The following is a 24,542-nucleotide window of genomic DNA, read 5'->3' on the forward strand; positions in this document are numbered from 1 at the left end:
GTGACCAATCTTACACGCCATAAGCCTTGTTCAGCCTATTTACACGTGACCAATCTTACACGCCAGAAGCCTTGTTCAGCCTATTTACACGTGACCAATCTTACACGCCAGTAGCCTTGTTCAGCCTATTTACACGTGACCAATCTTACACGCCAGAAGCCTTGTTCAGCCTATTTACACGTGACCAATCTTACACGCCAGAAGCCTTGTTCAGCCTATTTACACGTGACCAATCTTACACGCCAGAAGCCTTGTTCAGCCTATTTACACGTGACCAATCTTACACGCCAGTAGCCTTGTTCAGCCTATTTACACGTGACCAATCTTACACGCCAGAAGCCTTGTTCAGCCTATTTACACGTGACCAATCTTACACGCCAGTAGCCTTGTTCAGCCTATTTACACGTGACCAATCTTACACGCCAGAAGCCTTGTTCAGCCTATTTACACGTGACCAATCTTACACGCCAGAAGCCTTGTTCAGCCTATTTACACGTGACCAATCTTACACACCAGTACCCTTGTTCAGCCTATTTACACGTGACCAATCTTACACGCCATAAGCCTTGTTCAGCCTATTTACACGTGACCAATCTTACACACCAGTAGCCTTGTTCAGCCTATTTACACGTGACCAATCTTACACGCCAGTAGCCTTGTTCAGCCTATTTTCACGTGACCAATCTTACACACCAGTAGCCTTGTTCAGCCTATTTACACGTGACCAATCTTACATGCCATAAGCCTTGTTCAGCCTATTTACACGTGACCTTACACGCCAGTAGCCTTGTTCAGCCTATTTACACGTGACCAATCTTACAGGCCAGAAGCCTTGTTCAGCCTATTTACACGTGACCAATCTTACACGCCAGTAGCCTTGTTCAGCCTATTTACACGTGACCAATCTTACAAGCCAGAAGCCTTGTTCAGCCTATTTACACGTGACCAATCTTACACGCCAGAAGCCTTGTTCAGCCTATTTACACGTGACCAATCTTACACGCCAGTAGCCTTGTTCAGCCTATTTACACGTGACCAATCTTACACGCCAGAAGCCTTGTTCAGCCTATTTACACGTGACCAATCTTACACGCCAGAAGCCTTGTTCAGCCTATTTACACGTGACCAATCTTACACGCCAGTAGCCTTGTTCAGCCTATTTACACGTGACCAATCTTACACGCCAGTAGCCTTGTTCAGCCTATTTACACGTGACCAATCTTACACACCAGTAGCCTTGTTCAGCCTATTTACACGTGACCAATCTTACACACCAGTAGCCTTGTTCAGCCTATTTACACGTGACCAATCTTACACACCAGTAGCCTTGTTCAGCCTATTTACACGTGACCAATCTTACACACCAGTAGCCTTGTTCAGCCTATTTACACGTGACCAATCTTACACGCCAGTAGCCTTGTTCAGCCTATTTACACGTGACCAATCTTACACGCCAGTAGCCTTGTTCAGCCTATTTACACGTGACCAATCTTACACGCCAGTAGCCTTGTTCAGCCTATTTACACGTGACCAATCTTACACGCCAGTAGCCTTGTTCAGCCTATTTACACGTGACCAATCTTACACGCCAGTAGCCTTGTTCAGCCTATTTACACATGACCAATCTTACACGCCATAAGCCTTGTTCAGGCTATTTACACGTGACCAATCTTACACGCCAGTAGCCTTGTTCAGCCTATTTACACGTGACCTTACACGCCAGTAGCCTTGTTCAGCCTATTTACACGTGACCAATCTTACACGCCAGTAGCCTTGTTCAGCCTATTTACACGTGACCAATCTTACACGCCAGTAGCCTTGTTCAGCCTATTTACACGTGACCAATCTTACACGCCAGAAGCCTTGTTCAGCCTATTTACACGTGACCAATCTTACACGCCATAAGCCTTGTTCAGCCTATTTACACGTGACCAATCTTACACGCAAGTAGCCTTGTTCAGCCTATTTACACGTGACCAATCTTACACGCCATAAGCCTTGTTCAGCCTATTTACACGTGACCAATCTTACACGCCAGAAGCCTTGTTCAGCCTATTTACACGTGACCAATCTTACACGCCAGTAGCCTTGTTCAGCCTATTTACACGTGACCAATCTTACACGCCAGAAGCCTTGTTCAGCCTATTTACACGTGACAAATCTTACACGCCAGAAGCCTTGTTCAGCCTATTTACACGTGACCAATCTTACACGCCAGAAGCCTTGTTCAGCCTATTTACACGTGACCAATCTTACACGCCAGTAGCCTTGTTCAGCCTATTTACACGTGACCAATCTTACACGCCAGAAGCCTTGTTCAGCCTATTTACACGTGACCAATCTTACACGCCAGTAGCCTTGTTCAGCCTATTTACACGTGACCAATCTTACACGCCAGAAGCCTTGTTCAGCCTATTTACACGTGACCAATCTTACACGCCAGAAGCCTTGTTCAGCCTATTTACACGTGACCAATCTTACACGCCAGAAGCCTTGTTCAGCCTATTTACACGTGACCAATCTTACACGCCAGTAGCCTTGTTCAGCCTATTTACACGTGACCAATCTTACATGCCATAAGCCTTGTTCAGCCTATTTACACGTGACCAATCTTACACGCCAGAAGCCTTGTTCAGCCTATTTACACGTGACCAATCTTACACGCCAGAAGCCTTGTTCAGCCTATTTACACGTGACCAATCTTACACGCCAGAAGCCTTGTTCAGCCTATTTACACGTGACCAATCTTACACGCCAGTAGCCTTGTTCAGCCTATTTACACGTGACCAATCTTACACGCCAGAAGCCTTGTTCAGCCTATTTACACGTGACCAATCTTACACGCCAGAAGCCTTGTTCAGCCTATTTACACGTGACCAATCTTACACGCCAGAAGCCTTGTTCAGCCTATTTACACGTGACCAATCTTACATGCCATAAGCCTTGTTCAGCCTATTTACACGTGACCAATCTTACATGCCATAAGCCTTGTTCAGCCTATTTACACGTGACCAATCTTACACGCCAGAAGCCTTGTTCAGCCTATTTACACGTGACCAATCTTACACGCCAGAAGCCTTGTTCAGCCTATTTACACGTGACCAATCTTACACGCCAGAAGCCTTGTTCGGCCTATTTACACGTGACCAATCTTACATGCCATAAGCCTTGTTCAGCCTATTTACACGTGACCAATCTTACACGCCAGAAGCCTTGTTCAGCCTATTTACACGTGACCAATCTTACACGCCAGTAGCCTTGTTCAGCCTATTTGCACGTGACCAATCTTACACGCCAGTAGCCTTGTTCAGCCTATTTACACGTGACCAATCTTACACGCCAGTAGCCTTGTTCAGCCTATTTACACGTGACCAATCTTACACGCCAGTAGCCTTGTTCAGCCTATTTACACGTGACCAATCTTACATGCCATAAGCCTTGTTCAGCCTATTTACACGTGACCAATCTTACACGCCAGAAGCCTTGTTCAGCCTATTTACACGTGACCAATCTTACACACCAGAAGCCTTGTTCAGCCTATTTACACGTGACCAATCTTACACGCCAGAAGCCTTGTTCAGCCTATTTACACGTGACCTTACACACCAGTAGCCTTGTTCAGCCTATTTACACGTGACCAATCTTACACGCCAGTAGCCTTGTTCAGCCTATTTACACGTGACCAATCTTACACACCAGTAGCCTTGTTCAGCCTATTTACACGTGACCAATCTTACACGCCAGAAGCCTTGTTCAGCCTATTTACACGTGACCAATCTTACACGCCAGAAGCCTTGTTCAGCCTATTTACACGTGACCAATCTTACACGCCATAAGCCTTGTTCAGCCTATTTACACGTGACCAATCTTACACACCAGTAGCCTTGTTCAGCCTATTTACACGTGACCAATCTTACACACCAGTAGCCTTGTTCAGCCTATTTACACGTGACCAATCTTACACACCAGTAGCCTTGTTCAGCCTATTTACACGTGACCAATCTTACACACCAGTAGCCTTGTTCAGCCTATTTACACGTGACCAATCTTACACGCCAGTAGCCTTGTTCAGCCTATTTACACGTGACCAATCTTACACGCCAGTAGCCTTGTTCAGCCTATTTACACGTGACCAATCTTACACGCCAGTAGCCTTGTTCAGCCTATTTACACGTGACCAATCTTACACGCCAGTAGCCTTGTTCAGCCTATTTACACGTGACCAATCTTACACGCCAGTAGCCTTGTTCAGCCTATTTACACGTGACCAATCTTACACGCCATAAGCCTTGTTCAGCCTATTTACACGTGACCAATCTTACACGCCAGTAGCCTTGTTCAGCCTATTTACACGTGACCAATCTTACACGCCAGAAGCCTTGTTCAGCCTATTTACACGTGACCAATCTTACACGCCAGAAGCCTTGTTCAGCCTATTTACACGTGACCAATCTTACACGCCAGAAGCCTTGTTCAGCCTATTTACACGTGACCAATCTTACACGCCAGTAGCCTTGTTCAGCCTATTTACACGTGACCAATCTTACACGCCAGAAGCCTTGTTCAGCCTATTTACACGTGACCAATCTTACACGCCAGTAGCCTTGTTCAGCCTATTTACACGTGACCAATCTTACACGCCAGAAGCCTTGTTCAGCCTATTTACACGTGACCAATCTTACACGCCAGAAGCCTTGTTCAGCCTATTTACACGTGACCAATCTTACACACCAGTAGCCTTGTTCAGCCTATTTACACGTGACCAATCTTACACGCCATAAGCCTTGTTCAGCCTATTTACACGTGACCAATCTTACACACCAGTAGCCTTGTTCAGCCTATTTACACGTGACCAATCTTACACGCCAGTAGCCTTGTTCAGCCTATTTTCACGTGACCAATCTTACACACCAGTAGCCTTGTTCAGCCTATTTACACGTGACCAATCTTACATGCCATAAGCCTTGTTCAGCCTATTTACACGTGACCAATCTTACACGCCAGTAGCCTTGTTCAGCCTATTTACACGTGACCAATCTTACAAGCCAGAAGCCTTGTTCAGCCTATTTACACGTGACCAATCTTACACGCCAGAAGCCTTGTTCAGCCTATTTACACGTGACCAATCTTACACGCCAGAAGCCTTGTTCAGCCTATTTACACGTGACCAATCTTACACGCCAGAAGCCTTGTTCAGCCTATTTACACGTGACCAATCTTACACGCCATAAGCCTTGTTCAGCCTATTTACACGTGACCAATCTTACACGCCAGTAGCCTTGTTCAGCCTATTTACACGTGACCAATCTTACACGCCAGAAGCCTTGTTCAGCCTATTTACACGTGACCAATCTTACACGCCAGAAGCCTTGTTCAGCCTATTTACACGTGACCAATCTTACACGCCAGAAGCCTTGTTCAGCCTATTTACACGTGACCAATCTTACACGCCAGTAGCCTTGTTCAGCCTATTTACACGTGACCAATCTTACACGCCAGTAGCCTTGTTCAGCCTATTTACACGTGACCAATCTTACACGCCAGAAGCCTTGTTCAGCCTATTTACACGTGACCAATCTTACACGCCAGAAGCCTTGTTCAGCCTATTTACACGTGACCAATCTTACACACCAGTAGCCTTGTTCAGCCTATTTACACGTGACCAATCTTACACGCCATAAGCCTTGTTCAGCCTATTTACACGTGACCAATCTTACACACCAGTAGCCTTGTTCAGCCTATTTACACGTGACCAATCTTACACGCCAGTAGCCTTGTTCAGCCTATTTTCACGTGACCAATCTTACACACCAGTAGCCTTGTTCAGCCTATTTACACGTGACCAATCTTACATGCCATAAGCCTTGTTCAGCCTATTTACACGTGACCAATCTTACACGCCAGTAGCCTTGTTCAGCCTATTTACACGTGACCAATCTTACACGCCAGAAGCCTTGTTCAGCCTATTTACACGTGACCAATCTTACACGCCAGTAGCCTTGTTCAGCCTATTTACACGTGACCAATCTTACAAGCCAGAAGCCTTGTTCAGCCTATTTACACGTGACCAATCTTACACGCCAGAAGCCTTGTTCAGCCTATTTACACGTGACCAATCTTACACGCCAGTAGCCTTGTTCAGCCTATTTACACGTGACCAATCTTACACGCCAGAAGCCTTGTTTAGCCTATTTACACGTGACCAATCTTACACGCCAGAAGCCTTGTTCAGCCTATTTACACGTGACCAATCTTACACGCCAGTAGCCTTGTTCAGCCTATTTACACGTGACCAATCTTACACGCCAGTAGCCTTGTTCAGCCTATTTACACGTGACCAATCTTACACACCAGTAGCCTTGTTCAGCCTATTTACACGTGACCAATCTTACACACCAGTAGCCTTGTTCAGCCTATTTACACGTGACCAATCTTACACACCAGTAGCCTTGTTCAGCCTATTTACACGTGACCAATCTTACACACCAGTAGCCTTGTTCAGCCTATTTACACGTGACCAATCTTACACGCCAGTAGCCTTGTTCAGCCTATTTACACGTGACCAATCTTACACACCAGTAGCCTTGTTCAGCCTATTTACACGTGACCAATCTTACACGCCAGTAGCCTTGTTCAGCCTATTTACACGTGACCAATCTTACACGCCAGTAGCCTTGTTCAGCCTATTTACACGTGACCAATCTTACACGCCAGTAGCCTTGTTCAGCCTATTTACACATGACCAATCTTACACGCCATAAGCCTTGTTCAGGCTATTTACACGTGACCAATCTTACACGCCAGTAGCCTTGTTCAGCCTATTTACACGTGACCTTACACGCCAGTAGCCTTGTTCAGCCTATTTACACGTGACCAATCTTACACGCCAGTAGCCTTGTTCAGCCTATTTACACGTGACCAATCTTACACGCCAGTAGCCTTGTTCAGCCTATTTACACGTGACCAATCTTACACGCCAGAAGCCTTGTTCAGCCTATTTACACGTGACCAATCTTACACGCCATAAGCCTTGTTCAGCCTATTTACACGTGACCAATCTTACACGCAAGTAGCCTTGTTCAGCCTATTTACACGTGACCAATCTTACACGCCATAAGCCTTGTTCAGCCTATTTACACGTGACCAATCTTACACGCCAGAAGCCTTGTTCAGCCTATTTACACGTGACCAATCTTACACGCCAGTAGCCTTGTTCAGCCTATTTACACGTGACCAATCTTACACGCCAGAAGCCTTGTTCAGCCTATTTACACGTGACAAATCTTACACGCCAGAAGCCTTGTTCAGCCTATTTACACGTGACCAATCTTACACGCCATAAGCCTTGTTCAGCCTATTTACACGTGACCAATCTTACACGCCAGAAGCCTTGTTCAGCCTATTTACACGTGACCAATCTTACACGCCAGAAGCCTTGTTCAGCCTATTTACACGTGACCAATCTTACACGCCATAAGCCTTGTTCAGCCTATTTACACGTGACCAATCTTACACGCCAGAAGCCTTGTTCAGCCTATTTACACGTGACCAATCTTACATGCCATAAGCCTTGTTCAGCCTATTTACACGTGACCAATCTTACACGACAGAAGCCTTGTTCAGCCTATTTACACGTGACCAATCTTACACGCCAGTAGCCTTGTTCAGCCTATTTACACGTGACCAATCTTACACGCCAGTAGCCTTGTTCAGCCTATTTACACGTGACCAATCTTACACGCCAGTAGCCTTGTTCAGCCTATTTACACGTGACCAATCTTACACGCCAGTAGCCTTGTTCAGCCTATTTACACGTGACCAATCTTACACGCCAGTAGCCTTGTTCAGCCTATTTACACGTGACCAATCTTACACGCCAGTAGCCTTGTTCAGCCTATTTACACGTGACCAATCTTACATGCCATAAGCCTTGTTCAGCCTATTTACACGTGACCAATCTTACACGCCAGAAGCCTTGTTCAGCCTATTTACACGTGACCAATCTTACACGCCAGAAGCCTTGTTCAGCCTATTTACACGTGACCAATCTTACACGCCAGAAGCCTTGTTCAGCCTATTTACACGTGACCTTACACACCAGTAGCCTTGTTCAGCCTATTTACACGTGACCAATCTTACACGCCAGTAGCCTTGTTCAGCCTATTTACACGTGACCAATCTTACACACCAGTAGCCTTGTTCAGCCTATTTACACGTGACCAATCTTACACGCCAGAAGCCTTGTTCAGCCTATTTACACGTGACCAATCTTACACGCCAGAAGCCTTGTTCAGCCTATTTACACGTGACCAATCTTACACGCCATAAGCCTTGTTCAGCCTATTTACACGTGACCAATCTTACACACCAGTAGCCTTGTTCAGCCTATTTACACGTGACCAATCTTACACGCCATAAGCCTTGTTCAGCCTATTTACACGTGACCAATCTTACACACCAGTAGCCTTGTTCAGCCTATTTACACGTGACCAATCTTACACGCCAGTAGCCTTGTTCAGCCTATTTTCACGTGACCAATCTTACACACCAGTAGCCTTGTTCAGCCTATTTACACGTGACCAATCTTACACGCCAGAAGCCTTGTTCAGCCTATTTACACGTGACCAATCTTACACGCCAGAAGCCTTGTTCAGCCTATTTACACGTGACCAATCTTACACACCAGTAGCCTTGTTCAGCCTATTTACACGTGACCAATCTTAGACGCCAGTAGCCTTGTTCAGCCTATTTACACGTGACCAATCTTACACACCAGTAGCCTTGTTCAGCCTATTTACACGTGACCAATCTTACACACCAGAAGCCTTGTTCAGCCTATTTACACGTGACCAATCTTACACGCCAGAAGCCTTGTTCAGCCTATTTACACGTGACCAATCTTACACGCCAGAAGCCTTGTTCAGCCTATTTACACGTGACCTTACACGCCAGTAGCCTTGTTCAGCCTATTTACACGTGACCAATCTTACACACCAGTAGCCTTGTTCAGCCTATTTACACGTGACCAATCTTAGACGCCAGAAGCCTTGTTCAGCCTATTTACACGTGACCAATCTTACACACCAGTAGCCTTGTTCAGCCTATTTACACGTGACCAATCTTACACACCAGAAGCCTTGTTCAGCCTATTTACACGTGACCTTACACGCCAGAAGCCTTGTTCAGCCTATTTACACGTGACCAATCTTACATGCCATAAGCCTTGTTCAGCCTATTTACACGTGACCAATCTTACACGCCATAAGCCTTGTTCAGCCTATTTACACGTGACCAATCTTACACGCCATAAGCCTTGTTCAGCCTATTTACACGTGACCAATCTTACACGCCATAAGCCTTGTTCAGCCTATTTACACGTGACCAATCTTACACGCCAGTAGCCTTGTTCAGCCTATTTACACGTGACCAATCTTACACGCCAGTAGCCTTGTTCAGCCTATTTACACGTGACCAATCTTACACACCAGTAGCCTTGTTCAGCCTATTTACACGTGACCTTACACGCCAGTAGCCTTGTTCAGCCTATTTACACGTGACCAATCTTACACGCCAGTAGCCTTGTTCAGCCTATTTACACGTGACCAATCTTAGACGCCAGTAGCCTTGTTCAGCCTATTTACACGTGACCAATCTTACACGCCATTAGCCTTGTTCAGCCTATTTACACGTGACCAATCTTACACGCCATAAGCCTTGTTCAGCCTATTTACACGTGACCAATCTTACACGCAAGTAGCCTTGTTCAGCCTATTTACACGTGACCAATCTTACACGCCATAAGCCTTGTTCAGCCTATTTACACGTGACCAATCTTACACGCCAGAAGCCTTGTTCAGCCTATTTACACGTGACCAATCTTACACGCCAGTAGCCTTGTTCAGCCTATTTACACGTGACCAATCTTACACGCCAGAAGCCTTGTTCAGCCTATTTACACGTGACCAATCTTACACGCCAGTAGCCTTGTTCAGCCTATTTACACGTGACCAATCTTACACGCCAGAAGCCTTGTTCAGCCTATTTACACGTGACCAATCTTACACGCCAGTAGCCTTGTTCAGCCTATTTACACGTGACCAATCTTACACGCCAGTAGCCTTGTTCAGCCTATTTACACGTGACCAATCTTACACGCCAGAAGCCTTGTTCAGCCTATTTACACGTGACCAATCTTACACGCCAGAAGCCTTGTTCAGCCTATTTACACGTGACCAATCTTACACGCCAGTAGCCTTGTTCAGCCTATTTACACGTGACCAATCTTACACGCCAGTAGCCTTGTTCAGCCTATTTACACGTGACCAATCTTACACACCAGTAGCCTTGTTCAGCCTATTTACACGTGACCAATCTTACACACCAGTAGCCTTGTTCAGCCTATTTACACGTGACCTTACACGCCAGTAGCCTTGTTCAGCCTATTTACACGTGACCAATCTTACACGCCAGTAGCCTTGTTCAGCCTATTTACACGTGACCAATCTTACACGCCAGTAGCCTTGTTCAGCCTATTTACACGTGACCAATCTTACACGCCAGAAGCCTTGTTCAGCCTATTTACACGTGACCAATCTTACACGCCATAAGCCTTGTTCAGCCTATTTACACGTGACCAATCTTACACGCAAGTAGCCTTGTTCAGCCTATTTACACGTGACCAATCTTACACGCCATAAGCCTTGTTCAGCCTATTTACACGTGACCAATCTTACACGCCAGAAGCCTTGTTCAGCCTATTTACACGTGACCAATCTTACACGCCAGAAGCCTTGTTCAGCCTATTTACACGTGACCAATCTTACACGCCAGTAGCCTTGTTCAGCCTATTTACACGTGACCAATCTTACATGCCATAAGCCTTGTTCAGCCTATTTACACGTGACCAATCTTACACGCCAGTAGCCTTGTTCAGCCTATTTACACGTGACCAATCTTACACGCCATAAGCCTTGTTCAGCCTATTTACACGTGACCAATCTTACACGCCAGAAGCCTTGTTCAGCCTATTTACACGTGACCAATCTTACACGCCAGTAGCCTTGTTCAGCCTATTTACACGTGACCAATCTTACATGCCATAAGCCTTGTTCAGCCTATTTACACGTGACCAATCTTACACGCCAGAAGCCTTGTTCAGCCTATTTACACGTGACCAATCTTACACGCCATAAGCCTTGTTCAGCCTATTTACACGTGACCAATCTTACACGCCAGAAGCCTTGTTCAGCCTATTTACACGTGACCAATCTTACACACCAGTAGCCTTGTTCAGCCTATTTACACGTGACCAATCTTACACGCCAGAAGCCTTGTTCAGCCTATTTACACGTGACCAATCTTACACGCCAGAAGCCTTGTTCAGCCTATTTACACGTGACCAATCTTACACGCCAGTAGCCTTGTTCAGCCTATTTACACGTGACCAATCTTACACGCCAGTAGCCTTGTTCAGCCTATTTACACGTGACCAATCTTACACGCCAGTAGCCTTGTTCAGCCTATTTACACGTGACCAATCTTACACGCCAGAAGCCTTGTTCAGCCTATTTACACGTGACCAATCTTACACGCCAGAAGCCTTGTTCAGCCTATTTACACGTGACCAATCTTACACACCAGTAGCCTTGTTCAGCCTATTTACACGTGACCAATCTTACACACCAGTAGCCTTGTTCAGCCTATTTACACGTGACCAATCTTACACGCCAGTAGCCTTGTTCAGCCTATTTACACGTGACCAATCTTACACGCCAGAAGCCTTGTTCAGCCTATTTACACGTGACCTTACACACCAGTAGCCTTGTTCAGCCTATTTACACGTGACCAATCTTACACGCCAGTAGCCTTGTTCAGCCTATTTACACGTGACCAATCTTACACACCAGTAGCCTATTTGACCTATTTGACCTTAAACGTCCATATGTCTTACCATTTTTTTTGTGCAGAGCTGGATAACAAGGCCACCTTGAGCGATCACATCCTGCGGGCAGTGCTGGGATTGCTGAAGAAAGAGGTGCCGGAACATGGTCGACACGTGCAGCAGTACTTTCAGTTCTTCCTTATGTACGCCACATTTGGTGCAGCAGAGGTGAGAAAACACGGGGGGGGGGGGGGGGGGGGAGGGGGGCTAGCCTTTTCGCCGGGAAGTTATGAGATCATTATGGCTTTTATATTATTTATGGGGGAGGGGGGCTGTACGCTATGCTTTGTTCAGCTTTGGTAAGGAAACACAGGGTATTGTGTAGGTGCTAGACTGGAGAAGGGTGGGGAGGGGGGTGGCTGTTGAGGCAAGAAGCGCTTTACCGTCATTTGCATTCGTAGTTTGAACAAGAGATAAAGAGGGGGTTTGATTGTTTGGGCAGAATATTTAAGTTTAAAAACGGATTAATCGGGTGCATTTTATTTTTTTAAACAAATCCTCTCCATCATGAAATTAGTTTTTATTCACCTGATTCAAATTTGTTATTGTTTCAAGGTTGCTGTCGGAGAATCCATGTAAGGCATTGCTTCACTGGTATCAAATAGATAAACAAACGAGCGCAAATGAAAACTAATTCAGGTTTGGAAAGCCGTTATGGCTTTTACGGACCAGGAATCGTTCAATTAAACATTACCCATGAACTAATGCGGGTTACGATACATTGATTATCGAGGATGCAACCTTATTTAAAACAGTTGTATGCGTGAGCCCGGCCATGCCCTTACCATAATCTTCAACTTGTCTCGTTCCACAGAAAGCCCAACTGCTCTCATTCGGTGTTCCCGCCACGTTCATGCTTGTGGCAGTCGACGAGGGTCCAGGCCCTCCGCTGCGTTACGCGGAGCTCGGCAAGCTGTATAGCGTGGTGGCTCAGCTGGTGCGTAGCTGTGATGTGTCAGCTCGGATGCAGTCGTCCATGGTAAGACACGTGACTATGGTAGGACACGTGACTATGATAAGACACGTGGCTCACTAGACCGACTCTCGTGCGTGTTGGACAGTAAGAGTCTCGGATGGAACATTGTTATTTGCTAGGTGTTATGAAAGATTATTGAGTTTCGCTCATTTGCAAGACAAAACTTTAAAGAACCCTCAATGCGTGAAGTTAGGTAATTTATTGACGATTATTGAACATATGTAAATGCCTTTTTTGAATTAGCTGGCTATTTTACGGTATTGTGCCAATAGACTATAGCTTTTTCCCTAAGTGACTCTCTTCCCTGTAGGGGAGCCCTCCGCTTGCCAATCCCTTTGGAGAGGGGCAGCCTTTGATGGACCTTCAGCCAGACGTCACCGAAGCGCTCTTTAACAAATTCACGTGAGTACATCGCTCCTAGACTATCAGCAGGGGGCAGGTTCCTGTCAGCGCACTTTAGAGCCTGTTGCCGCTAATCCAGCGAGAATTATTTGACTTGACTCTTTGCCTTTTCAGTGCTGCTCTAATGGGTTCCAAACGCTCTTTATTATCTAAATCGGCGAACTCTGAATCCTTTGACTTACAACTTGAACACTAATCGATTTACTGCCGCAGAATGCCTATTGCCTATATAACGATTCTAGACGCTTAAACCTAACTTATAAACTGTCGAATGCGAGAAAGAGTTTGAAAGAAACGTCATATATTCCCTTCCCTTTATTAGTCACATTTCGTCCCGTAAGACTTTTTGTTAATTTTGCAGCTATCTGAAGAAAGTTATAGAGGACACGACGTCATCAGAAGAGACGCTTAAGCTACTCAGGGTAAGAAGAAATAGATAAACAAGCGAAAAATGCACAGTTATTTTAGAAAGCTGAAAACGGGAATCATACAGGATTACCGGGAATAACTTACATAACCTTCCTGGTTTATAAGATGCCTTGGTTAAGATTACTTTCTGCGTTTGTAAGTAGGTTTTCCGTGATCATGCCTTTTTAGGTTATAAGATGGTTTGTTAGTTAGTTAGCTAGGTTAGGTAGGTTTGCGTGCTGTCCGCCTATTTTTTTTTTTTACCCCGGCCGTTGTTTTACCGTTTCTAACGTTACTTTGTGCATCTTAGTTCTGTTGTTGGGAGAACCCTCACTTCTCACGCGCGGTGCTAAGCGAACTTCTATGGCAGGTGAGTGCATTTATCACATTCACTCACGAGTGTGTATTTTAATACACAAAAACGTCCCTGGTTTTCACTTGAATTTTATTTTGTGTACAAAAGTTATTGTAAAGTCCCGTACAAACAGCGCCAACATCGCTGCATTGGCACTATTTATCTTGTCTTACTCATTTCCTTGTCTTTGCTCTCCGGTATCTGTTGCCCATACTTACGAGGTTTCGTTCTCTTTGTTGCCTTTTTTTCTCTCCTTTCCCTTCCCGTACTAACGAGGGTTTGGTTCTAGGAGTTTCCTTTTCTTCTTTCTCTTACCTGGCCGTACTAACGAGGTTTTCCTTCTCTAGGTTCTCTCCCTTTCCCCTGCCCGTACAAACGAGGGTTTGGTTCTAGGAGTTACCTTCCATTCTTTCTCTTATCTGCCCGTACTAACGAGGTTTAGTCCTCTGGGGTTGCCTTCTTTTCTCCTTTTTCCCTGCCCGTACTAGAGAAGTTTCGTTCTCTAGGTTGCCTTCTTTTCTCCCTCTTTCCTGCCCGTATTAACGAGGTTTCCTTACTAGGTTGCCTTCTTTTCTCCCTCTTCCCTGTCCGTACTAGAGAAGTTTCGTTTTCTAGGTTGCCCTTTATTTCTCCCTCTTCCCTGCCCGTATTAACGAGGTTTCCTTACTAGGTTGCTTTCTTTTCTCCCTCTTCCCTGCCCGTACTAACGCGTGTTTGGTTGTGTAGGTCGCATACTCATACACGTATGAGCTCCGTCCGTACTTCGACCTGCTGCTTCAGATGTTACTGCTGCAGGACTCTTGGCAGAGCCACCGGATTCACAACACACTGCGGGGGATCCCGGATGACAAAGACGGGCTCTTTGAGATAATCAACCGCTCCAAGAACCACTACCAGAAACGCGCATACCAGTGTATCAAGTTTATGGTCGCGCTTTTCACAAAGTAAGATAGGTTTATGGTCGCGCTTTTCACAAAGTAAGATCAGTTTTTAGTCGCAGTTTTCACAAAGTAAGATAGGTTTATGGTAGCACTTTTCACAAAGTGAGATAGGTTTATGGTCGCAATTTTCACAAAGTGGTTGCGCTTTTCATAAAGTAAGATAGGTATATGTTTGCGCTTTTCACAAAGTACCATAGCTTTGTGGTTCCGCTTTTCACAAAGTAAGATCCTACTTATAACGGTACTTGGACATGAAGAGCTTCATAACATATTAGTTTATTAACAGCATATATTTTTAATAAATCGTCTTTGTTTTTAAGAAATTGTATTTTTATCGAAATCAATTTAGCGGCGCCAACTTCAACTCAGTTTTGAATTCAAATATCGATCCTCTAGTGTGGTTTATCTCCGTTAGATCCATTGCATTTTTCCATGCTGCCTTGATTTGCCAAGGAACAGTTAGTGACCCACGTTTCATTGCTTGCAGTTGCCAAATGGCGCATCAGATTCTGCTCACCTCTCCGGACTTGAAACGCAAGTGGACGTGGGCCATGGAGTGGCTAGGCGACGAGCTCGACAGGGTAACACCCGATCACTTCCCTAAAGACTTATGAGGGGGAGGGGGGTAGCGACGAACACGAGAGGGTAACACCCCATCACTTCCTTAAAGCCTTATGAAGGGTGGGGGGGGGGGGGGGGTAGCGACGAACTCGATAGGGTTACACCCCATCACTTCCTTAAAGCCTTATGAAGGGTGGGGGGGGGGGTTGGGGTAGCGACGAACTCGATAGGGTTACACCCCATCACTTCCTTAAAGCCTTATGAAGGGTGGGGGGGGGAGGTAGCGACGAACTCGAGAGGGTTACACCCCATCACTTCCTTATGGATATGCAAGGGAGTTTTTGCTTGGCGTAAACTGAAGTGGGATAACCTGTATCCACACCACCAGATACACGAATCAATGAGGGAGGCAGTGTGTGTGGGAGATCTGTGACCAGCTTGATGGAAAAACACATAATTCCTTTTCTTGTACACGAATCAATCTGTACATGTTCTAATGCCCTATCTGCTATTAACTCTGTGCGTGTTCTAGTGCCATATCTGCTATTGACTCTGTACGTGTTCTAATGCCCTATCTGCTATTGACTCTGTACGTGTTCTAAGCCCTATCTGCTATTGACTCTGTACGTGTTCTAATGCCCTATCTGCTATTGACTCTGTACGTGTTCTAATGCCCTATCTGCTATTGACTCTGTACGTGTTCTAATGCCCTATCTGCTATTGACTCTGTACGTGTTCTAATGCCCTATCTGCTATTGACTCTGTGCGTGTTCTATTGCCCTATCTGCTATTGCCTCTGTACGTGTTCTAATGCCCTATCTGCTATTGACTCTGTACGTGTTCTAATGCCCTATCTGCTATTGACTCTGTACGTGTTCTAATGCCCTATCTGCTATTGACTCTGTACGTGTTCTATTGCCCTATCTGCTATTGACTCTGTACGTGTTCTAATGCCCTATCTGCTATTGACTCTGTACGTGTTCTAGTGCCCTATCTGCTATTGACTCTGTACGTGTTCTAATGCCCTATCTGCTATTGACTCTGTACGTGTTCTAATGCCCTATCTGCTATTGACTCTGTACATGTTTTAATGCAATATCTGCTATTGACTCTGCAGCGGCCGTATGCCGGTGGCGCTAACTACACTTACAACAATTGGTCGCCGCCAGCTCAATCGAACGAGACTTCGAATGGGTAAGCTATTATCCCTACATACCGATCGTTGCAATGGCACGGTTATTGTCTAAGGTTACACAACTTAAAGAGAATTAAAAAAAAAGTAACTTCCCCATCAATTGCCTATACTCCATCATAAATTAACAGAGGGAGACATTGCCAACATACCCAACATACCATTCCCAAGGTGCCAGAGCTTCTCACGTTGAAAACCCGAAGACTAAAAGCCGCATTGTCACCAGTTTACTTCCGGAGGTCCGACGGAAACCTCAACCGTTAAAAGACAAAAGAATCTATTCGAATCCGAAATATTTAACAGGCCATCCGCTCTAAATTAGCGGTCACATCCTCAAAGAAACTTCCAATAGACACACTGCTTTCTATATTTTGAAATATTTTTCGTGTTTTCCGTAAAAAATCATCGGAGATTCTTACATAATCGACCGGAAGTAAACTGGTGACAATGCGGCTTTGAGGAGTGAAGGTCAATATATATTTTTACAGCCTCAGGTTCTTAGGGATTATTCATTAAATACCCTGAACACTCTCATAGCCTTACTTTATATTTTTGCAGGTATTTCCTTGAACGGTCTCACAGTGCTCGACTGACACTCGCCAAAGCTTGCGACCTGTGTCCTGAGGAGGTAAGCCTTTGCAATTAACTTTTTCATTGAAAACAGCGCTCTCCCCCTCCCTCTTCCATCAACAAATATGCTGTATGTTAACGTCCCTCTGGTTTCGGGTTCACACTGTCTATTTGATTTATCCGAGATATCTAAGGTCATTTGATAAACCCGGATGGTACTTTAATTTTTCCCCATGATTTTGATCGACTCTTCACACGTCCAAATGCCCCCTTAAGCATTACCTTTTTTTCCAGGAGCAGGAGGAGGGCGAGTGTGAGGCCGACAATGGAGACACCCCAGAAGATGGAGCGGAACAAGCACTCGACCAAGACCCCGCTCCGCCGCCTGACGATGAGCAAGGCAATGGTGGCGAGGAGCCTGTGACCTATCCCGAAGACAAACCTTCAAACGAGACCGCCGAATGAGGCACTACGAGTGTCCTAATGAAGAAATCCGGGAAATGACTCGACCCTCGCGGTCTACCGGGTCAGGTTGTGCAATAGGTGATAAGCACAAACCAGAGTTTTCCCTCTCAAAACCTTCGCACCCATCCCTCCAAGGTTGAAACTTTGTAATTTATTTTCTATTTAACTCAAGAAGATAAGTGTTCGGGTTGGATGCACTATGACGTGATCTAGTTGTCGTAGATTCGATCTGTCTGTGGGGTTTTATTTTAAGGTCTGTTATCGCTATGTCAAATGTATAAAGAATAACCGGATATATGTGTGCCATTTACAGACATTCTGTCTCTACCGTAGCGTTTGCTTGCAGGCAACGGAGTGCAGTTTTATTGCAAAAATGCCAGGGTTCTCATTTGCGACTTTTTGCGCCTTTATGCTATTTTGCATACCAAATTTCTGGCGACGTTTGCTCCCCAATGCTAAGGCGAACAGGCCAACAGACTAATCTTAAACTAGTTGAACTACTGATTGTTTCTCGGTGCCGTTATTGTTTTGGACGGTGTGCTAGGATCTTATAGAGCTTTTATTTTGTCTAAAATGATTCGCGGCTCGATTTCAGAGACTGTCAAGCTAAAATGAACTAGTTTATTCTCTCGATGTCTTTATATATATAAAGTCTAATCAATGACAGTATTTTCAAGTTGTAATTGTTCTGTATTTGCCAAGATGAGTTTTTGGATTTTCTGTTGTGTCGGATGATATTTAGAATAAGGAAGCACCGCCCTCGGGTCCAACTTCTTGGTTTGTCCAGTTCGTAGGTTTTGTGCGATGTTTTAGTGGAACATATTGAGCAAATGCTTTTAAATAGGCAGAGAAAATGAAATAAAATCATTAAATATGATATTCGGGTCATCATCTTCATTTGTTTTGTAGCTGCCCAATACCGCGATCATTACGTGATTGATGATTGATTGAACATCGATCGGTCGGTCGATTGATTGATTGATGAGAATGACTGATTGATTGATAAGAATGACTGATTGATTGATTGATGAGAATGACTGATTGATTGATTGATGAGAATGACTGATTGATTGATGCGAACGACAGATTAATTGATTGATGAGAATGACTGATTGATTGATAAGAACGACAGATTGATTGATTGATGAGAATGACTGATTGATGAAAATGACTGATTGATTGATGAGAATGACTGATTGATTGATGAGAATGACTGATTGATGAGAATGACTGATTGATTGATTAATGAGAATGACTGATTGATTGATGAGAATGACTGATTGATTGATTGGTAAGAATGACTGATAGATAACCGGCAAACGGTATTGGTATATACAGTATTCATAACCGACCAACGGTATCTATATTATTTCAGTTAGTTGATGGAAGATAACGGATAGAACACTCGGGATTTCCAGTTTTCAAAAATTGTCTCGCTATATTGTTTTCGGGAATTTTTGTGAAAGTCAGTTTGACTATGAGTACTCGATTCTTTTGTTTTGTCGTACCTTCGATCTCTCACGGGCGTACTGATACCTTAACAAGTCCGGTTTTACAGCAGCTGGTAAACTTGCCTACCACCAGGAAAAAAAAAACCCTCATCCCCATCTATTGGACGAGTATTTACGAAGTATTTCCCTTCCTCGACCCCAATCCACCGCGACCTTTCTCTACCCACGCAGGGCAAACCTCTGCATTCCTGGTTGCACGCAGGAACCTAGGTTGTTTACCATTTAATCGGAAATTTCAGGATGAGATCCCAGTTTTTCCGGACTGCCATAATGGTAAGAAAAAGTTTCTAATATTCCAGAATTGCCGGGGTGACTTGTGTACTATTTGCTTCTGTACCCAGAAATTCTACTTTGAGGGTTCTGGGGAATAGTGGCCGATTGGGGCCTCGGTCAAATATTCTATACAAAACTGTAAATGGTACACGATTTTTCGGAGTTTCTGGTATTCCCGGTGAAAGTGGAATACCTCTCAAGCAATTACACATTTTTCAGTGGGAAGAATCTGTACCATTTACGAAATAACCAGAAGCACCGGAATTTTCGATTAAATGGTAAACAACCCTACACTTGGTTATCTGTTTGGTCTTCATCCTCTTCGGCAGCATGACTACGCTTGATCTTACTAACAATCTTATCGAGATCGGTGTCACTATCACTGTCTAGATCCGCCTCAAATTTCACATCTCCCGGCGGCAAGCTGAAAGACGCCCTATTTTCACCCGCGCCGACTGTCATCAGTCCATCCATAATTTCTCTATCGACCGGGAAATTCACTTCTTCCTCCGGCTCCTTCAGTTCAAGAAGCCCTTTGGTTTGTCCAGCAGAACCTGGGCGTGACGCCTTGTTCTTCTTCCTAGTCGCATATCCTCTGTAGCGCGCCTGTATCCTTATCGCCGCTTCCGACCTGGTCCGCCTCGCCCTGTATCCTCTGTACCCTTTCTGGATGGTGGTAGATGCCTCCTCTCTTTTTTTAGCCTCCTTACGAACCTTGTAACCCCTGAAGCCCGCCTGAATAGTTGTAGAAGCCTCAACCTCTTTCTTTACCTTCTTCCTGCTGCGATACCCTCGGTATCCCGCCTGAATTGCTGTAGCCGCCTTTTGCTGCTCGCCGCTGACACTGTACGCCTTTCGCTGTTCACCGCTGACCTTCTTAGGACTGTCACTGCCCGCCTTTTTGGATTCGCCGCTGCCTTCTTGAAGTCGCGCCCTGGTTTGGTACCCCCTAAAATGGGCCTGTATTTGAGTTGCAGCTTTTACTTCCTGAGCAGATAACGAATCACCTTCATCCTTATCCTGCCTTTCAATCTCTGTCATCACCAGTCTCGCTCGTACTTTATATCCGCGATACTGGGATTGAATTTTCATAGCGGCCTCGTTCTGGTGTTTTATCTTCTTCCGACATGTGTAACCATGGTAACCCGCCTGGATTTTGGTTGCAGCTGTTTCGCACCTCTCGCCGTCATCTTCGCTTGTTGTCTGCTTCTTCGACTCGCCACAATTATTGTTGCCATCCGCTGTATCATTGAGTTTGGCACGTGCAGGCTCGTAATGCCCATGCTCTTTAACTTTCTTGGACTTGTCTTTGAAGTTTCCCGGGCGGTCCGGCTCAAAGTTATAAAATCCGTCGATTTGAGATCCGAGAAGGCAGTCATCGTAACCGTTTCCTGGAAATAGAAAAGAGCGCGCGTGTAAACCGGCGTGAAGAGGGCACAGGTGAAAAAGGACGTACTTCTTCGCTTGTGTCTTTTCTGCGATTATTTTCCTTCGCGCGGTTAATATCTCACGTCTCCTCTATCTATTCTATAAGAAAGTGCGTTTTCGATGCTTTTATATTTCCGCTATCTCCATATAGCAGCCATTGGCTGATTGCATCTTTTATCTGCACCGGGGGTTGAGGATATAAGTATTTATACCCCTCTCCCCTCTGGATTTTTAGGACTCCAGATACCCCTCCCTCTGGAACTCTGGGCTACTTTACCCCCCCCCCCCCCCCCCCCCCTCTGGTAAAATTACAGATGCAATTAGCCATTACTGTAAGCAACACCGTTCCGTGTAATAATTGTTTGAGAAATGACACACACTGCGCTTTTCAACATTTGCCGACCGTACACAGTATAAAAAAAATGGGAAAATCCCTTTTTTCGAGTTCCCCGGTCTTTATTATCCCTATGGTTATAGTAAAAAAGTAAGTTTTTCGTCACTGACTTTTAACCGGCTTTTCCACCTGCGAAGAACACGGAGAGGGAGCATGTGTGCAAATCAACGCAAAGAGACACAAGAGGAGTAGGATAAAAATATAAGTCTCAAACGCAAGGATTAGTGCCATGTTCAAGCTTAAATGTACTCTGACTTTTTTATCAATCCTAAAGGAAGCTGTTTTGCTTGGAATCAAGGGAACTTCTTGAAGCAAAATATTGTCAACCTAACTGATGTTTGTGATTTAGTTTTCAGTAGTACCACCGGATATCTTGTATAAGTGTTTTATCATCGATTGGCTTCTTTGCGTCTTTTTATGACTATCATTTCATTTCAACGACGGATTTAATAAAATAATAAAAAAGAGATGTTAACATTTTCTAGGTAATATATTGCATTTGAATATCTGACAGAAGCAAGTTACAGCTGTATATGTAATAATGGTTACACCTTTTTTGCATAACTTTCGTATTCAAAATAACTTACAATAGCTGTTATAAAAAAAAACATTGGAATATTAATTCTGTTTCGATGCGCCAGTTGTATAAATTTTTTTTCAGTTGTAAATTTTTTTCGCGTTTGAAGCAAAATTTAATTATTGGCCATAAAGTCTATACCCTTATGTGTCCGTAAATGAAAGTCAATATTTTTCATTGGCGTGAGCCTTCTGTTGAAATAAAACGGGCTTGCTATTACAAACGATTCATAAAGTCAAAAGCATCAAGAGAATTGGGCTAAGATGATTATAGAGAATATGCTCGCACGAAAATTAACGTTTTGAAAAAAACTTTTTGTCCACCTTATTGTATTGATCTATCACTCTTATCAGTCAAGATGTTTATGGCGCTTGACGCTAATTTTCGCTGGTTTGGGTCTGGGGGAGAATAAATTGCCCTATTCATGACAAGTAAACAGCATCGACACATCTATTTTTTGTTTTGAAAGGATACTTTTCCTTTTCTACTGTAGATACAAAACACCTTAGCTTCGTTTCGCTGACAACATTTTACTTATTACCGGGCCCTTTTAGTTCGATCTTGCCAATTTTCTAAGCAAGAATGATGACAAGCCACGAATTTTTATTCGATTTTGTTTAGCCTCGCTACAGACCTGTTACATATATGTTTCGTTATTCATTGATTTTCATTTACCATAACTTTTATCCTTTATGATGAAAGAAATACTTACGTTGCCTCGCTGCTAGTCGTTCACGAAAGAAATCTGCGGCAAAGCTAGGAATATTATCAGGTCGAACTCGAAGTATTTCCACCGTCAAGCTTTCTAACAAATTCCTAAATCCAGAAGGAACCGACAACTTTGGCTCCTCAGTAGACATGGCGAAAAAAAGTGGCTGAAATTCCATGCAAAATAAGCAAGAGTCGCTTTCCTTGAGAGTTAAGTTGTGTGTCTGTGATCATTTCACTTTTGAGCCCGGGTTAAATGAATTATATTCTATAATGATTAAGCCATCAATTTTCTATTTACTTCGCAAATGAGGGGTCCTTGTAACAATGGTTTCAATCAAAATACATTCCTGTTTCACCAAAACAATTTACCCCGCGTGGACATCGGGCTTTTTGATCAATAGTCAACCTCTTTTCGGGTTTGCTTTTCAATTCATTTCCTGGTTTGCACTTGGAGTCAAAATATTAATGTTAGTCGGTGTTAATTTGCCATGTACTAAAGCTAATTTCCACAGCTCCCTGCTTTTTGCATTTTATTAAAAAGTATGAGACAAAAATAACAAATCTCATGGCATCTAGGATTTAGGAATCCCCATGGACAAAATTTCAATTAGAGCCAAAGATTCATAATTTTTTTTTCAAGCTATGGCAACAGAGCACAAAATGCTTGCCGCGAAAAACCGAATTGGTTTTTCCCTTGCAGCTGTTTCTCTGTGTTTTGGTTCGCTCTGGGCGTAAAAATAGCTATATTACTACATGTTCTTTACCATTATCGCCAGAGGCGTTATTTTCAATCTACTTTAAATTGTGATTACTACATGTTCTTTACCATTATCGCCAGAGGCGTTATCTACTTTAAATTGTGATTTATTGATGTGATAATTGTTTTTGTTATGGCCCTTGAAACTTCGTTTTGGACGATTAACGTAAGCCGCTGTACATGAGGAATGTGGGCACTACACAGTGTACCCAATGCACCCTTCATTATATTCATGGCGCCGTAAGAGCAGTAAGGGCTTATTCGCAATAGTCAAAAGTTTGTTTGTTTTGACAAAAAAAAAAAAACTGTAAACGCTAGCAGGAAACATATGCGAATGCAACTAGGTCAAACGTCAAATCTGACAGGTTTTTCAATTAACACCCAGCTTGACTTGAGCAGAAGTTGTTGTTCTTGATATTCATAGAATGAATTTACTACTAGTAAGGCGATGAGTTGTGCAAAAATATTCAAAGGAAGCATTGTTATCAAACGTAAACAAACTCTGCAACTCGGCTTTTTTCGCGTGAGAAATCCGAGTCTAAGGGCCTAATCGCATTAGGAGGACAAAGTTTGTCTGGCCGGGACAAAGAGCCAGCTGAATTTTGTCCTGGCCGATCGATTGGCTTGTAAATTTCATTCGCTAGAGGTCAAACAAATAGCCAAACTCGACCTAAACGTCATTAAAAATTATGCTCCGATTTCTCACGCGAAAAAGGCGAGTTGCAGAGTTTGTAACCGTGACATAGTACGGACAGAGTATGGTTGACATACGGACATGGTACGGACACAGCACGGTTGACATACGGACACAGCACGGTTGACATCCGGACATATGGTACGGACACAGCACGGTTGACATACGGACACGGTACGGACACAGCACGGTTGACATACGGACACGGTACGGACACAGGACGTTTGACATACGGACACGGTACGGAAAACCACGGTTGATATATAGGTTCCAGTAGTGCATTATTTTCTTCTTTCCCGTGTGCTCCAATTTTTTTATAACTTTATTGGAAAACAGTGCATGCATATAAATTTTATGCTGTAGGAACTCCCAGAATAAAAACCTAT

General features: G+C 44.1%; 2 protein-coding genes across 2 annotated transcripts in view; one reads left to right on the forward strand and one right to left on the reverse strand.

Annotated features, from left to right (window-relative positions):
- LOC5506431 (probable ubiquitin carboxyl-terminal hydrolase FAF-X) overlaps positions 1-18,688 on the forward strand; it is a 54,137-nt gene extending 35,449 nt beyond the window's left edge. Inside the window, exons 55-64 of the mRNA XM_048732169.1 lie at positions 11,967-12,109; positions 12,756-12,920; positions 13,228-13,319; positions 13,681-13,741; positions 14,038-14,097; positions 14,809-15,026; positions 15,511-15,604; positions 16,702-16,778; positions 17,335-17,404; positions 17,641-18,688. Of these exons, the coding sequence (XP_048588126.1) occupies positions 11,967-12,109; positions 12,756-12,920; positions 13,228-13,319; positions 13,681-13,741; positions 14,038-14,097; positions 14,809-15,026; positions 15,511-15,604; positions 16,702-16,778; positions 17,335-17,404; positions 17,641-17,811 (1,151 nt within the window). The 3' untranslated portion in view covers positions 17,812-18,688. The remainder of the gene's footprint in view (positions 1-11,966; positions 12,110-12,755; positions 12,921-13,227; positions 13,320-13,680; positions 13,742-14,037; positions 14,098-14,808; positions 15,027-15,510; positions 15,605-16,701; positions 16,779-17,334; positions 17,405-17,640) is intronic.
- Positions 18,419-23,128, reverse strand: LOC5506425 (abnormal spindle-like microcephaly-associated protein homolog). Its single transcript, XM_001627093.3, has 2 exons — positions 22,707-23,128; positions 18,419-20,986 (listed from the first exon to the last, which is right to left on the reverse strand). The coding sequence occupies exons 1-2, from the start codon at positions 22,879-22,881 to the stop codon at positions 19,884-19,886; spliced, it is 1,278 nt and encodes a 425-aa protein (XP_001627143.2). The 5' UTR covers positions 22,882-23,128; the 3' UTR covers positions 18,419-19,883.
- Between the last annotated feature and the right edge of the window lie 1,414 nt (positions 23,129-24,542).

This window comes from Nematostella vectensis, chromosome 9 (assembly GCF_932526225.1).
Source record: "Nematostella vectensis chromosome 9, jaNemVect1.1, whole genome shotgun sequence".
Classification (NCBI taxonomy): Eukaryota; Metazoa; Cnidaria; class Anthozoa; order Actiniaria; family Edwardsiidae; genus Nematostella; species Nematostella vectensis.

What these genes read in the sequence shown, in the direction of transcription:
- LOC5506425 (XM_001627093.3), bottom strand. Translation starts at nt 22,881, where the DNA reads ATGGAATTTCAGCCACTTTTTTTCGCCATGTCTACTGAGGAGCCAAAG. An exon ending in ACGACTAGCAGCGAGGCAAC is followed by an intron (nt 20,987 to 22,706) that starts GTAAGTATTTCT and finishes TTCTATTTCCAG; the next exon opens with GAAACGGTTACGATGACTGC.